This window comes from Psittacula echo, assembly GCF_963264785.1.
Source record: "Psittacula echo genome assembly, chromosome: 9".
In the NCBI taxonomy this organism is placed as follows: domain Eukaryota; kingdom Metazoa; phylum Chordata; class Aves; order Psittaciformes; family Psittacidae; genus Psittacula; species Psittacula echo.
This window is the reverse complement of record NC_137745.1, coordinates 23,381,912-23,396,100: the sequence shown is the minus strand read 5'-3', so window position 1 is coordinate 23,396,100 and position 14,189 is coordinate 23,381,912. Positions and strand designations below refer to the sequence as shown.

At 64.4% G+C, this 14,189-nt stretch overlaps 2 protein-coding genes across 5 annotated transcripts; both read right to left on the bottom strand.

Annotated features, from left to right (window-relative positions):
* Window positions 1–804: 804 nt before the first annotated feature.
* Window positions 805–2,445, bottom strand: LOC308225016 (epidermal differentiation-specific protein-like). Its single transcript, XM_080625465.1, has one exon. It carries the CDS (start codon window positions 1,971–1,973, stop codon window positions 915–917), a length of 1,059 nt encoding a protein of 352 aa, XP_080481591.1. The 5' UTR covers window positions 1,974–2,445; the 3' UTR covers window positions 805–914.
* Window positions 2,446–3,470: 1,025 nt separating this feature from the next.
* Window positions 3,471–13,515, bottom strand: SLC6A8 (solute carrier family 6 member 8). Of its 4 annotated transcripts, XM_080625590.1 has the most exons (15): window positions 13,375–13,515; window positions 8,559–9,700; window positions 8,041–8,262; window positions 7,519–7,650; window positions 6,568–6,835; window positions 6,359–6,491; window positions 6,025–6,159; window positions 5,840–5,943; window positions 5,639–5,763; window positions 5,442–5,554; window positions 5,224–5,361; window positions 4,912–5,014; window positions 4,736–4,836; window positions 4,355–4,525; window positions 3,471–3,713 (listed from the first exon to the last, which is right to left on the bottom strand). In XM_080625590.1, exons 2-15 carry the CDS (start codon window positions 8,659–8,661, stop codon window positions 3,582–3,584), a joined length of 1,980 nt encoding a protein of 659 aa, XP_080481716.1. In that variant the 5' UTR covers window positions 8,662–9,700; window positions 13,375–13,515; the 3' UTR covers window positions 3,471–3,581. The 4 variants fall into 4 exon arrangements, with proteins under 4 accessions (XP_080481716.1, XP_080481715.1, XP_080481714.1 ...); XM_080625589.1 differs by having other exon boundaries at window positions 4,736–5,014; XM_080625588.1 differs by having other exon boundaries at window positions 3,609–4,525.
* Between the last annotated feature and the right edge of the window lie 674 nt (window positions 13,516–14,189).

Here is a 14,189-nt window from a genome sequence, read left to right as displayed (position 1 = left end):
CTGCAGCCACCGCCACCGCCCACTCCGGGAGGCGTGGCTACGCCCAGCCAATCGGGGCGGGGAGGGCGTGTCGCTGTCACAGTTTGAGCCAATCGACAGCGAGAGGCCCTTGACTTGGGAAGTAGGATGGGGGGGAGCTCGGGGCCGGCTCCACCAATAGGCTCGCAGGGGGCGGGGCCAAGCGTGCGGGCGGTTGCATCATTTAAAGAGACAGGCGGCGGCGGCAGCCACGTGGGGGGCGGGGCCGGGGGCGGGGCCTCTGCGGGCTCCAGGACACGCCCCCCGCGCTCCTCCCGCACCGCCCGGCCCCGCAGCATCGGAGGCTCCCTCAGACCCGTGTTCCCTCCAAACCCGTGTCCCCGCGGCTGCCCCAGCCCCTGCCCTCCCCTTGCTCCCTGTCCCTCCCGTGCAATGTCCGCTTTCCACAGCCCAGTGCCCCCCGGCTCTCCCAGCCCAGGGTCCCTTGACCCCCCAAGCCTGGTGTCTCCACAGCCTGGTGCCCCCTTCCAGCCCGCTGTCCCCGGCTCTTCCCAGTGTCTCCCGGCTCCCCCAGACTGGAATCCCCTGGCTCTCCCAGCCCGGTGTCCTTCCCACCCCAGTGTACCCTCAACTTCCCCAGCACGGAGTCCCCATAGCCCTCTGTCCCCAGCTCATCCATCTCTCCCCAGTGTCCCTCAGCCCGGTGTCCCCCAGCTCTCTCAGCCCTGTGTCTCCCATTCCTGCAAGCCCACTCCGGCCCCAACAGCCGCAGATCCGGGCTGTCGGGAAAGCGGGTTTATTGGCTACACGCAGCAGGTAAAGGGAAGAGGCACTGCCAGGTCCTTGCGGCTGGAGTCACAGCACATGGCCAGACAAGGCGAGTCCTGGCTCCTCCATGTACAGGCAGCGCCGGTGTCCCCGGGGATCCCAAACAGCTACAGCTCCATCCCGGTGTTCGGCACCGACTCTGTTCCCTCAGCGGCTGCCTCCTCCTTGCCTGCCGCCGGCAGAGGCTTCAAGCTATAGCGGGCACTGATGTTGGTACCGGAGACGCTGCGGTACTCGCCCATCTCCGTGCGCACGGTTTCATTCTGGGTGATGGTGAGCAGGACTGGCACCGATAGCGTCACCTCCTTCCGCAAGACCTGGATGCTGAGCGCCGTGCGCGGGGGAATCTTGGCTGGGAGCTGCACTTCCACCCGCTCCCGGCGGGTGCTGGATTCGCTGTGCCCTTTCTGCACCGTGAAGATGTTGGAGGCTTCCACGGTGAGCGTGAAGGATAGCCCGGCTTTGAGGCTGGTGGCGTTGCTGAAGTGGAAGCTCTGCCAGAGCGTGGTGCCGTACTCCCGGCTGCTGCTGGCCGCCAACACTTGCTCCGACTCCGTCTCGTTCACCCCCTCCACCTCATCCACCAGCACCTCCCGCTCGTCCTCTACCCGCTTCTCCTTCCAGAGGAGACGCGCCGAGACTTGGGGCCGCCCCGGCCGCAGCGGGCGCAGATGGGACAGCCGAGACTGGAAGTTCAGCTCCGGTTTGTAGTCAGCGAGATGCTCACCGGGCCATGCCAGGCAGTGCCAGCCGCCGCGGCCGGGGTGCTGGTACAGCAGCCAGACCCCTCGCTGCACTACGTGAGATGCCACCCGGTCATTGAAGTACCCGTATGCCAAGTTGGTCTCCTCCGTCACCACCTTGCAGGCTCCTTGGAAGTTTGGGTGTTCATAGAGGGTGATCTGGGGGTCTCCCAGGTCGTGGTGCACAAGGCGCAGCGCTGAGAAGCTGTTGGGTCGCTCTATGGAGGGGTACTCACCCTCCTCGAAGGCATGTGGCTGCTCCTCGTACTTGGGGTCAGTGTAGGCGATCCAGGGCTGCCCCACCACCTTCAGGGAGGAGATGCAGTCCCCAAAATCCAGCTCGTGCAGGTCGGGCACGTCACAGGTGAACTCTCGGCTCAGCCCCTCGAAGTTGGCATGCTCGTACACCGTGATCCTGTTCATGGTGCCCAGCGGGGGGCTCCAGGGAACCCTTGGGGGAAGCAAATGGTGCCCCAACTGCCCGTTATCCCCGTCTCTGCTTCTTCTTTGCCCACCTCCACCTGCTCTCACCACCACCACCAGCCCACACGGTGTCTTTTACAGAGGGTGGGGGGACGGAACATGCTGTGACACGAAGGGGAGGTGATGATGGGGACCCAGCCAGGCCCTGGTGCACCGCAATGGGATGTCAACCGGTCCCGCAGACCAGCCCTGCCGGAAAGTCCAGCCATGCCCCGGGCATGCAGCGCTCCAGCACTAACGAGTCATCCCCAATTAGCTCTGGTGCTTCCGCCCTGCCCCTGCTAATTACGGTGCGTGTTGTTGGTGGGGCAGGAACTGCCGGCTTGCCCCGAGACAAGCCCCTTTGGCACCCCAATGACCCCAAAGGGGCAGGACATATCCCCCCGGCATAGCCATGCTGCCCCAGCGCTGTGCTCCAGGTTGGCCCAGGCAGATGCTGGCACCTGTCCCTCCTTGTCCTTCCACGGGCAGCGCAGCCACGTGGGGTGCCCACGGTGCTGCTGGAGGGCGATGGGTTCCAGCACCGGGCACGTCGGGATGCTGACACGCAGTCAGGGCACAGGGACAGTTGGCAGCCACCCCAGCGTGGCCTGCCAGGGGCTTCCTCATGGCACCATGCGGGTCCCCATGGCAGGGCTGGAGCTGTGGGATGTGATACAGGGCACATGCACCTCCCGGCTGGCACCCCACTGGGACTTGGTGCAGGCAGCTTGAGCCTCTGGCTTCTCCCAGCTACATAGTGGGCTCAAGGGCTGCCTCATCCCCCTATCTCTCCTCATCCCTCCTCATCCCAGAACCGTCCCTGTGGCACAACACAGGGAGCGGAGAACCCTGAAGTCAACAAAAGCAGCTCCCAGTGGGGTATGGCTGGATCCTGACTGACCCCCTGCAATCCTCACTATGGTCTGAGGAAAGTCAGGACCCTAAAAGCCTCCAGTAGCTGAAATCCATCCCTTGGGACTTGAAAGCAGGGCCAACCTTATCTGCATGGGGTGCCTCAGTCCCATAGGGAAACCTGTGTTTCCTACATCCTGCAATGGAAGAGGATGGACACCCCACTGCGTCTCCTGCCTGTCCCTTCTGGGTCACCCCAAGAGTGGAACCAACGCGTCCCCACATCCCTGGGCCCCCAAGCCCCTGTCCCACACCCCACATCCCTCCCGCGCCGCAGTGCCGGTGCTGCCAGGGTCTCCCAGTTTATTGCCAGATGTCAGGGCGGTTGGGGTTACACCAGACAAACGCTACAGGAAGCGGTTAGTGAGCGGGGGGCCGGGGGGGCCGGGGGGGCCGGGGTTGGGCTGTCCTTTGCTCCCTCCCCAACCCCACAGCCTCCCCACCAGCCCCCCAGGGCTGCCCCACTCCCCCCCCCCCCCAGCCCGGGGACCCCTCCTGCTCCCCGCAGCCACCCCGGCCCCCTGGCCCCCATTAACCCTTCCCTGCAGCGAGGCTGGGGGGCCGGGGTGGCGCGGGGGGCACGGGGCAGCGGGGTGGGAGGCAGTGCTGGCATTATTGCTATGGCAGGCGGGAGCAGTGCGGCCCTCCCCATGCTCAGATCACAGTCTCGAAGAGCATCGCCTTCTCCTTGGGGGGCTCCGGGGCCAGCAGTTTGGCTTCTGCCTCGGGTGTCAGGTACTCCAGGTGGTGATGGCCCCAGATTGGAGTGGTCAGGAGCTGCCAGCGCTGCAGGGACCTTGTGTCAGTGCATGGGGATGGCCCCGACATGACACGGTGCGTCCCATATCCCTGGTGCATGGGGTGGGGATTTGGATGGGGATAAAGGTGAGACCGGGATGAGGAAGGGATTGAAATGGGATTGAGACAGGGATGGGACTGAAATGGTGATGGGATTAAGAAAGTGATGTCTCACTTGAGTGTCTCACATGGGTGAGGCTGGGAGTGAGACAGTGATGGTGACAAGGACGGGATCTTTATGGGAGAGTGATAAGGACAGGAAAGAGAGTTAGATGGGGATGGGGGTGTATCTAGGATAGCAAAGGAATTGAAATGGGATTGAGAAGAGAACAGGGATGAGATGGAGACAGGATTGAGACAATGATGGGTTAGGGACAGAATTTGTCAGGGAGTAAGAGGGTTAGAGATTGGATTCGGATGGGGAAGGGACTGAGACAGTGACCTAAGCAAGAATGGAATTCAGGTGAGGCTGGGAGTGAGACAGTGATGGGGACAGGGATGGGATTTGGCTGGGCATGGGACTGATGTGGCAACATGGACAGTGCTGGGATTTGAATGGGGATGGGACTGGGATGGGGATGGGAGGGGGAACAGAGACAAGGCAGAGGGGTGGGCTGGAGCCCCCTCACCTCGCGCAGGGAGCCTTTGCAGCGCAGGAGCTTGTAGAGTAGGGTGCAGGGGATGCAGAGCATGGAGGAGAGTGCCAGGACCCAGCCAATGGCCTCCCCCCACCACGGGTACACATACGTCTTGTTGTAGGTCAGTGGCTTGTAGTTCACCACGTGGAACACGAAGATGCCCTGGGTGCAGAGAATGGGATGAGGTCCTGCGGGCCAGTGGATGGCAGCCACAGACCCCCCCATGCGTGTCACCCCGTGACTCTGACACGTATGTCACCCCGTGGCTGCCGTGCCCAAAGCAGCCGCCTGGGGGAGCCCAGTGCCCGTGGCAGCGAGGACATGCGAGGACACGCGAGGACACGCATGAACACATGTGTCAGCCCCGCTCACCACGCAGACCAGCGGCGTCACTACGGCCCAGCACCACTTCATGAAGGGCAGGGGCCGGTAGCCAATCATACGGGCCACGTCGTCCATGAAGCGGTCGGCACCTATGGGGAGGAGGTCAGCCCCATAGAGCACACGTCCCCTTGCATGATCCCCTCCCTGTGTCCTCCTGGCCTCACCATAGACCCAGGCAATGACCACGCACTCCCAGAATGCCTGCCACAGCAGTGTGATCCCGCTGGCCGAGTAGTTGTCAAAGAGCTGGAACACGTACATGCCACCCTGCCAGGACACCGCGTGTCACTGGGGCTGTGCCGGGCACCCTGACACCGTCAGGGGCACAGCACTGGTGTCCCACCGCCATGGGCACCCCGCATGCTATGGACACCCTGTGCTCCCACAGCACACTGGTGACAATGGGCACCCACTGCGGGTGCAGCACCCCAGGGATCTCCCACCCCATGCCGGGGCCCATGGTGCCATCATCCCACCTCTGTGACCATGGAGAGGTCGATGAGGCAGAAGATGATGCAGCAGAATGCAGCGGTGAGCTCGCGGCGCAGCGAGCCAGCTCCCGGCTGGGGGAACATGTCCAGGATGCCCGTGATGAAACCCTCCACGCCGACAAACTGCGGCAGAGAGCGGGGCTCAGCGGGGACGTGCCACCACGTGCCCCTGCCTGTGCCCGTCCCCCCTGCCCGCCCTGCACCTGGCTGTCCAGCCCCAGCACGAGGAGCATGAAGAAGAAGAGCGTGGCCCAAAGCGGGGACAAGGGCATCAGCGTCACGGCTTTGGGGTAGGCGATGAAAGCCAGCCCAGGGCCTGCGGGAGAACGGGGTCAGCGATGCCACTGTAGGGTGGGACACAGGGGACACGGCACCGGTGTCACCACCGCCTGGCACTCACCGGACTCGGCCACCTTGGAGATGTCCACGCCTTGCTCGGATGCCATGAAGCCCAGCACGGAGAAGACAACGAAGCCAGCGAAGAAGCTGGTGGAGCTGTTGACCACAGCCAGGATGTAGGCATCCCTGCGGGCAGAAAGGGTCAGGGGACACCGGGGGGGACACACACTGAAGGGGACACCCACAGCTGGTGCAGCATTACCTGTAGCAGTTGTTGTGGAAGCGGTTGTAGCTGCCCAGCGCAGTCAGGGCGCCCAGACCGATGGCGTAGGAGAAGAAGATCTGGGTGCCAGCATCAATCCAGACCTGGGTGCAAGGGAGGGTGTTGGGGAGCAAGGAAAGTGTTAGGGGGTCCCCTTCTCCTCCTGCCCTCTCCACTGCCCTCACCTGCGCCTCGGCCAGCTTGGACCAGTCGGGTTTCAGGTAGTAGATGATGCCACCCAGCGCCCCAGGCAGTGTCACCCCATGGACCAGCAGCAGGATGAGTACCACGTAGGGGAAGAGTGCTGTGAAGTAGACAATCTGCAGAGGAGAGGGTGCTGGTGAGACCCTCACCTAGGCTGGGGGCTCTCCATCGTGTGCCACAAAGGGACCAGGGCTCAGGAACATCCCCAGCAGACAGATGTGGGACAGGGGTCTTGCACCCCACGGACTGTGGCACAGGAGCCAGCAGTGCCGTGTGCCGGTGGCTCCAATGCATTCTCCCTGCCACCAGCATCACCTTCCCAGTTGACTTGACGCCCTTCCAGATGCAGAAGTAGACGATGACCCAGGTAGCAATCAAGCAGAGGATCATCTGCCAGTTCATCTCCCCCGGCTCACTGAGGGCCCCCGAGAGCCGCAGCACCTTGTTCCTGCAGAGCGGGGCCGTGCTGAGCACTGGGGTGATGGCACCAGCCCCAGGACAGCCCTCGTGGTGCCCACACTCACTCCCAGAACTCGATGACGGGCGATCGCTTGTTGCCCAGGTCTGCGCAGCTGACGTTGAAGAGCTCGGCGGTGGCGTTGATGCTGGCGTTGTAGCAGAGCTCGAAGTGGAAGAGCTCAGTGCACTGCTCCGTGTTCCAGGGGTGGCCGCATGTGGCCCAGGGCAGCGTGTCTGTCAGTGAGTGCACCAGGTAGTAGAGTCCCCACACCAGGATCATGATGTAGTAGGAGTTGCAGAAGAAGACGATCACCATGGAGGCCAGACCCAGACCTGTGGCAAGGGGAGGTCAGAGCCTGTGAGCATCCATGGCAGAGCCCGGGGTGGGAGGAGGGGTGCAGGCAGGGGTGGGGAAGGACATGGTGGGGACACGGATCCAGCAGCTCACGGTAGGACTGTTGGGGATGGGACAGAGGGAGCTGATGGGGATGGGAGAGGGGGAGCTGGTGGGGATGGGAGAGGGGGAGCTGGTGGGGATGGGAGAGGGGGAGCTGGTGGGGAGGGGACAGGAGAGAGCTGATGGGAGTGGGAAAGGGGGAGCTGATTGGGATGGGAAAGGAGGAGTCAATGGGGATGGAATAGGGGGAGCTGTCGGGGATGGGACACTTGGATCTGGCAGCCCCAGGCAGGACGAGATGGGGATAACCACATAGCACCAGGATTTGTCAGCCCCAGGGATGCCCTGGGGAGGCTGGCAGCAGCAGGCAGGGAGCCACAGCAGTAGGCAGGGTCAGGCAGGGCAGTGCAGGATGGCACGGGACACGGAGACAGGCAGCTGCCGCCCTTGGCCAGGGTGCAGGGGAGCAACGCGACACGGACAAGGTACACAGGAGCAGGCAGGGTGTGGGCAGGGCGCAGGCAGACGGTGTCCCCGGTGCTGCGGGCACATGGGGCCACGGGCAGGGTGCAGGCAGGGCACAGGCAGGGTGCGGAGTGCAGGCAGGGCACAGTGTTACCCTTGAAGAGAGGGGCGATGTTCCAAGCGGCGATGCCCCCCTGCTTCATGAACTGCCCCAAGGCCACCTCCAGGAAGAAGACGGGAATGCCGCCCACGAAGACAATGATGAGGTACGGGATAAGGAAGACGCCTGGGACCGGGGGGAGAGGGAACGGGGCCGGCTCAGCCACCGCCGCCCCCCCCGGACCCCCCCGGACCCCCCCTTCCCTCCCTGTGCCGCCCGCCCCAGGCACAGCGAATGGGGAAGGAGCCTCTGAGCCCTCCCCTCGCCGATGTAGGCCAGGGCAGGCAGGTGATGGGGGGCTCCCCATGGACCCCCCGTCCTTGTGGGTTGCAGCAGACACCTGTGGGGTGGCCCATGAGCCCCGTGGATGTGCCCTTGCCACGGGGAGGTGCACGGAGAGGTGGCCCCACCATGGAGTGACCCCACGCACACACACGCTATGGGGTGTTCTAACACAAAATGTGGTGCCCCACATGTTTCTGTGGGATCCCCTTCCTTCATGTCTATGGGGCTCACCTCCGCCGTTCTTGTAGCACAGGTAAGGGAAGCGCCAGACGTTGCCCAGCCCCACGGCGAAACCCACGCAGGACATGATGAAATCCATCTGACGGGCCCACGTCTCCCGTTCCGGAGCTGCAGTTGCTTTCGGGGGACCGGGGGGTCCCACTAACGGTGCCGTTATTGCCCGTTCCTCACCCGCCGTGGGGGGGTCCGTACCCTCCGCTTCCCTACGGGTCTCTATTGAGATGGGGATGGGAGGAGGGGGGCACCCCATACAGTGCTGTCACCCCATGGCCGTGTGGTGGGGAACGGAGGAGGCCCGGGGGGGGGGGGGAACCCCCCCCGCGCCTCCTCCGTTCCCCACCGCACGGCGAAGCGTGACGTCAGATGTCAGGCCGCGTGACGTCACAATGCAGAGCGGTGACTCACGCCGCGGCGGCGCGGTCGCGCGTGGCCGTGGACCCCCCCCTTCCCCTTTTCCCTTCCCCACCACTATTCCCAACCTCATCCCTCCCCCGTCTTTTCCCGCTTACCGGAGCCCGCGGGAGCAACAGCAGCAGCGGCGGCGGCATCGTCTCGTTGCGGGGCAGCAGCGGGCGGCTGCGGGGCGGCCTCATCGGCGGGGACCGGGGGCATGTCGCGGGGGGGCCGGGGAGCGCGGGTGGGTCGGGGACAGCTCCGTTGGCCGTAGGGAAAAGGGGGGGTACAGGGAAAGGGGAAAGGGGGGTTCAGAAGCAATCCACGAAGCACTTGAAGGTGAGTCGGAAGAACCTCATTGAGGGCGGCGGGGCGCGGCGGGGCGGGCCGGGCCGGGCGGGCGGCTCAGAGCCGGGCTGCGGGGCCGGCGCCGCGCGGCCGCTCCGGGGCTCTCTGCGCCGCGGCACCGGGAGGCGGTGGAGGCAGCTACCGGCCGCGCCGCCCCCCGAGCCCCATTGGACGTGACGCCTGCCCGAGGCTTGACGGGACTTGCAGTCCCGGCACCGGGGGGTACCGGGGGATACCGGGCACTGAGGACACTACGACATAAAGCACATCGCGTGCTAGAACTTGGAAGCGCCGAAGCACCAACCGGCACCGAGACACAGGAAGCGGTACGGAACCGGGACTTGCAGTCCCGCCGCACCGGCACTAGGGGACACCGGGGGACACCACCAGGCAGTAGGGCACTGAGATTTGCAGTGCCGCCACAGCGGTATCGAGGCACACCAGGCACTACGGCGGTGACAGCGGGTGATGGGGTACACGAACGGACTCCAAGCACTGGGGGGACACCGGGTGTCCCCCTCCATTGCACCGAGAAACACCCGGCACTGAGGGACATAGCGGGGACAGCAAGCAGGGAGCACCCATGGGAGTGGGGGGACAGCAAAGGACACGGTGCCCGAGGGGGGGTCAGCAGCAGCAGAGGGCGTCAGGGGACAGCAGGCAGCGGAGCCGAGTGGAGCTGAGCGAGTTTAATGAGGGCAGGACAAACCCCGACCCGACCCCACCACGTCCCCCCCACCCCGGCCGCACCCCCCGGCGGCAGTGCCCGCGATGCTCAGTCGACTTCTTCCATGCTGCTGTAGGAGGGGGTCGGGCGCTCGGCAGGGCTGGCGAAGCGCTCGGGGAGGCCTTCTGCGGCCGGGGCTCCTTCAGGGGCCAGGCCGGATCCAAACGGCACCGGGGGCAGACCCTGCAAGCAGAAGGTAGGGATGAGAAGGGAGACCAGCACCCTGCCCGCCCATCTTCTTCCCTCCTTCATCCTGGGGTAGGACAGCACCTCAGTGCAGGGACCCCATACTGCAGGTACAGCCAGGAGAGCAGGAGGTGAGGGCAGCCCCTGCATGCCCGGGGGTACCTGCCTGCCACAGGAGAGCCAGGCTGCAGCATGCTGAGCCTCTCCCCAGCCCGGCACTCATACCCCGGGGGCTGCCGCGGCCAGGGCCAGTCTGAGCAGAGCCCGACGCCCCGGCACAGGCACGGGGCCAGCAGCAGTCAGGCCGGCTGCCAGCGCAGGACCAGAGGGGATTTCCAAGGGCTGAGAGGGCCCTGCCGGCCACCCAGCCCCAGGCAGGGCAGGCAGCAGCATGTGGGTCTCGACCCGCAGCCGGAGAAGAGGGCACGGCCCTGGTGCCGGGCACTGAGTCAGCCCCACGAGGCCGGCGCTGTGGGTGAGCGGGGGAAGCCGGCAAGCCTCAGAGCTGCAGACAATGAGGCGACTGTTCCAGGATGGACACCTCATGACCACAGCACAGCCCCACGGCACGGACCCGGCCCGACATGGCACACGTGCAGAGAGGTGCCGGAGCGAGGTGGCGGCTCCCCGCTGTGCTGCTTTAGCAGCAGGCACTAACACAGGAGAGCCTCTTCCCTGCCAAGCATCCTTCCTGAGGCAGCCAAGGGCACCGGCAGTGGGACAGCGACGGAGACGGAAAAGGAAGTCACAGGGCTCTGAAGTCACCTCTCACACCCAAACACGCTGGAGCAGTCTGAGCCACGCTCTGCCAAGGGCAACACGTCTCAATGTCAGACACCGCGGGAGCTGCAGGCCACGGCCCAACCCCACGGCACCGTGCGCTGCCGGGCTCCTCACACCCGGCACGTGCCCCATGGCACTGGCAGGCAGAGCCCAGCCCCGAGCCTGCTGCAGCACAAGGTGCACCTGGCACCCGGTGCAGCACAGGGCACAGTCCCCATGCCAGCTGTGCCAGAGTGGCCTCAGGCACAGGGAGGTGGCTCTCCACTGGCAGAGTCCCTGCCCCTGTGTGGGGGTCCCAGCACACCAGGACAGGGATGCTGCAGCTCTTTGGAAAACCTGGCTTTATTAACGCACTGAGGTCCCACTGTGCGCTCCTGGCAGACCCCCACGGTGCTGGTGGGTGCTCACCATGGGCACCCCAGCTCAGATTACCCTGATCCACAGCAGCAGTGAGGGGGAAGCACAGCAGCCCTCGATGACAAGGCCCTGGCATGGAAGTGGAGTGCACAATACTCTGGTGTAGGGGCAGATGCCACTAGGAAGCTCAACAGGAGGGACTGGGCTGGCCGAGGAGCCACAATCACACCAGGCCCAGGGGTCCTGCAGCAGCACAGCTGGACTAGGAACTGTCTCAGGGCATCCTGCCCTTGGAGTAGGCTCTTGGCAGGTCTCTGCTTCTGTCTTGGGACCAAGTGGAGGTGCTCAATGTGCAGCATCAACATTCTTTCCTGAGCAGCAGGTAGCCACGAGGTCTGCCCCACATCCAGCCAGGGTGAGGGAGGGCAGAGGGGCTCCTGGTTCTGGGCTGGCACAGAGATGCAGAGCAGACAGGCAGGAGCTGATGGCTCCACATTTCCCTCGGTGAGTCCTTCCCGGCTGCTTGTCCTGCTGCCATGCAGCATACCCTGGAGCCCTGGGCCTGCAGCTGGCTGTGTGCTTGTGCCTATCTCCAGCGGGTCTGGTAAATGAGCGGGTAGAAGACGTTCAGGAAGAGAGCCACGATTGCGGCCGTGGTGGCCAGGACAAAGTATCTGACGCAGCCTTCATCTGGGTGCTGGAGGGTGCCCGGACTCCGCTTCTGGCCACGGGACCTCCAAGGATTTCTTGCAGGCCTTTGGGGTGCCTCAAGCTGCGTGTCTTGTTCTTCAGCCTCCAGTTCCTGCCAGATCAGAGAAGCCTGCGATGTGGAAACCTGCGTCAGCACTTGGAGAACACAATGGGCAACACCCCTCGCCATCCCCCGGGGCAGCGGCTGTGTGCCAGCCCAGCCCTGTGCCCAGCCAGCCGCCCACCTCCCCATGCAGCACCAGCACTGTTGTGCCCGCCCCGATGCGATGCTCTTCGGCAGCACCGGTGCTCAGAGCAAGGTCTTCATGGGGCTGTAGGGAGTGGAGACGGATCCTGGTGGAGCTGATGCGCTGGCATTGGTGGGTCCAAGCGGTGAGGGGGCAGGCAGCAGCCAATCAGAGCCCAGCTTTTGTGATCCCAACTGGATCTCTCAGCCAACAGCCAATCCCGAGGCAGCTGGGGCAGCAGGAGCGGGAGGCACGGTCACAGCACAGCCAGTCACAGCTCTGCTTGGGTGGGTGGGGATGCTCTGGCAGCCAATCGTAGCCCAGCTTCCAGAAGGATTATCTGCAGGCAGCCAATCACAGCCTGGCCCTTCACAGCGTGCCGGTGTTCATGCAGAGTAGTTAATCAGGGAGCAGGTCTCTGGAGGGCACCCAGTGTTTGGGAGGATCCGGGTGATCCCGGCGGGATCTGGTGCACTCATCGTTGCTGGATCCAGTGCACCCACTGCTGCGGGGATCTGGCACTGCCAAGGACCCACCGAGCCCCAGGGGGATCCAGTGCACCCATCACCATGGGGATTCAGCACTGGCAGGGACCACTGAGCCCTGGAGTGCTGGGGGATGTACGTTGAGCTGCTGCAGGATCCCACTGCCAGCATGGGATGACCAGGGCAGCCTGTTGCCCAGGAGCTGCTCCAGGACATGGAAAGCCTCCCTGGACAGGAGCAGCCCAGGCAGGCAGACACCAACTTGCCAGACAGCCCCTGGCTCCAAGGACAGGCAGCTCCCGTAACCAGCCGAGCGCCACGATGCCAAAACCAGCGCCAGGCTGAGGAATGCAGGAGCCAGATAGCCCCATGTGCAGCCGTGCGGAGCTGAGCATCGTCCTCAGACCCCACACACCGAGCACGGGGGGAAGAGCTGCAGACCAGGATGCAGGGGGCTGGCCAGGAGGGCACTGAGCCGTGCCCCCCTGTGTCTGATGCTCACATGAAGATCAGCCTGCCTGCTCCCCACCAGCGTACACTGAGAGCACGGTGCCGCCGGCACAGCCCTCTCTGCTGAGTGGCTCAGCAGCAGAGCCCGCTCTGGCAGGTCTGCCTCCAGCAGCACGCAGCAGAGACTGCCAGGCCTTGGGCTCAGCGCTGCCCTTTGCGTTTTTTGCACCTAGCTTGGCCCTGAGCTGCGCCCCAGCACACAGCATCTCTCCCCACCCCCAATTGTGGCGCGGCTGCAGAGGGCAGGTTCTCACCGCTCCCCGGCACGGCCAGCACCTACCACACCGCTCACAGCCTGCCTCTGGTGCAGACACCAGCGGAGCGAGCCCAGTCCTGTGCCCTCCCACCCTGATGACACGAACCAGCTCTCCTGTAGTCTCTCAGCACAGGGACCGTCCCACGCTAACTGCAAGAACAAGGCACCGCAGGCCCTAGTGCCTGGCTGGCACAAGCTCTTCAGTGTCCAAGAGGGGCAGGCACCGCAGCAGCGCCGTGCCAGGCTCCACGGATGCTGGCAGAGACAGGCCAGGCCCTGCCCGTGGGCACGGTTCAAGGCTTTGTGGGCTCCGACAGCGTTGGAAGGGACGCGAGCTCTCACCTGGCTGGCAGCAGCTTCGGCAGAGGGGGTGCGCTCGGCTCGGTGGTCCGGTGGGTGCCCTGGCAGGGGTCTCTCCACAGGAGAGTTCCTCCGGCGGTAGAACAGGACATAGGCGTATCTGGTTACCACTTGGCTCTCGTCCACGGTGGTGACTGTGCTGTCGTCAAAGAGCCGCCAGCCTGAGGAGGAGAGAAGGGTTAAAGCGAGCAGCCAGGCCACCGAAGGAGCAGGGCTGGAGACAGAGAGGTGGCAGATCCTCACCCACGTCGCTGCGCTGGCTGTTCTTGTCGTTGGGCAGGCGGGCGTACGCTGTGTAGTGCCCCCCAATCATGCCTCCGTAGTGGTTGATCACAGCATACAGGTCGTACACGGGCAGCTGCTGCTCGCCCTTCCGGCCAATGCAGAACTTGCTCAGGTCCAGGTTCCTGGGGAGAGACATGGGGACAGTCAGGGGTTGACCAGCATTAGCATGGCAGCACAGGTAGTGTCAACCCAGGAACCTTGTCCCCCTCCCCAGGTTCTCACCGGACAGGGAAGTCCACCATGTCATTGATCTTGTCCCTCCAAATAAAGCTACGGAAGGAGAAGCGCTTGAGCTGGATGATGAGGACATTGGGCAACCGCCATAGCATCAGCTGCTTGGAGGCTTCACGGTGCTGCTTGCACTTGGGGCAGTACCTGGGGGGAGAGCAAGCTCATTAGCGGTGTGGGGAGAGCCTCAGGTCACCTTCAAGGTCCCCCACACAAGGGGATGCAGGAGGTCTCAGCCTCCCCTGCCAGGATCAGGCAGCACAGTCCTGCGGAATGCTGGCATT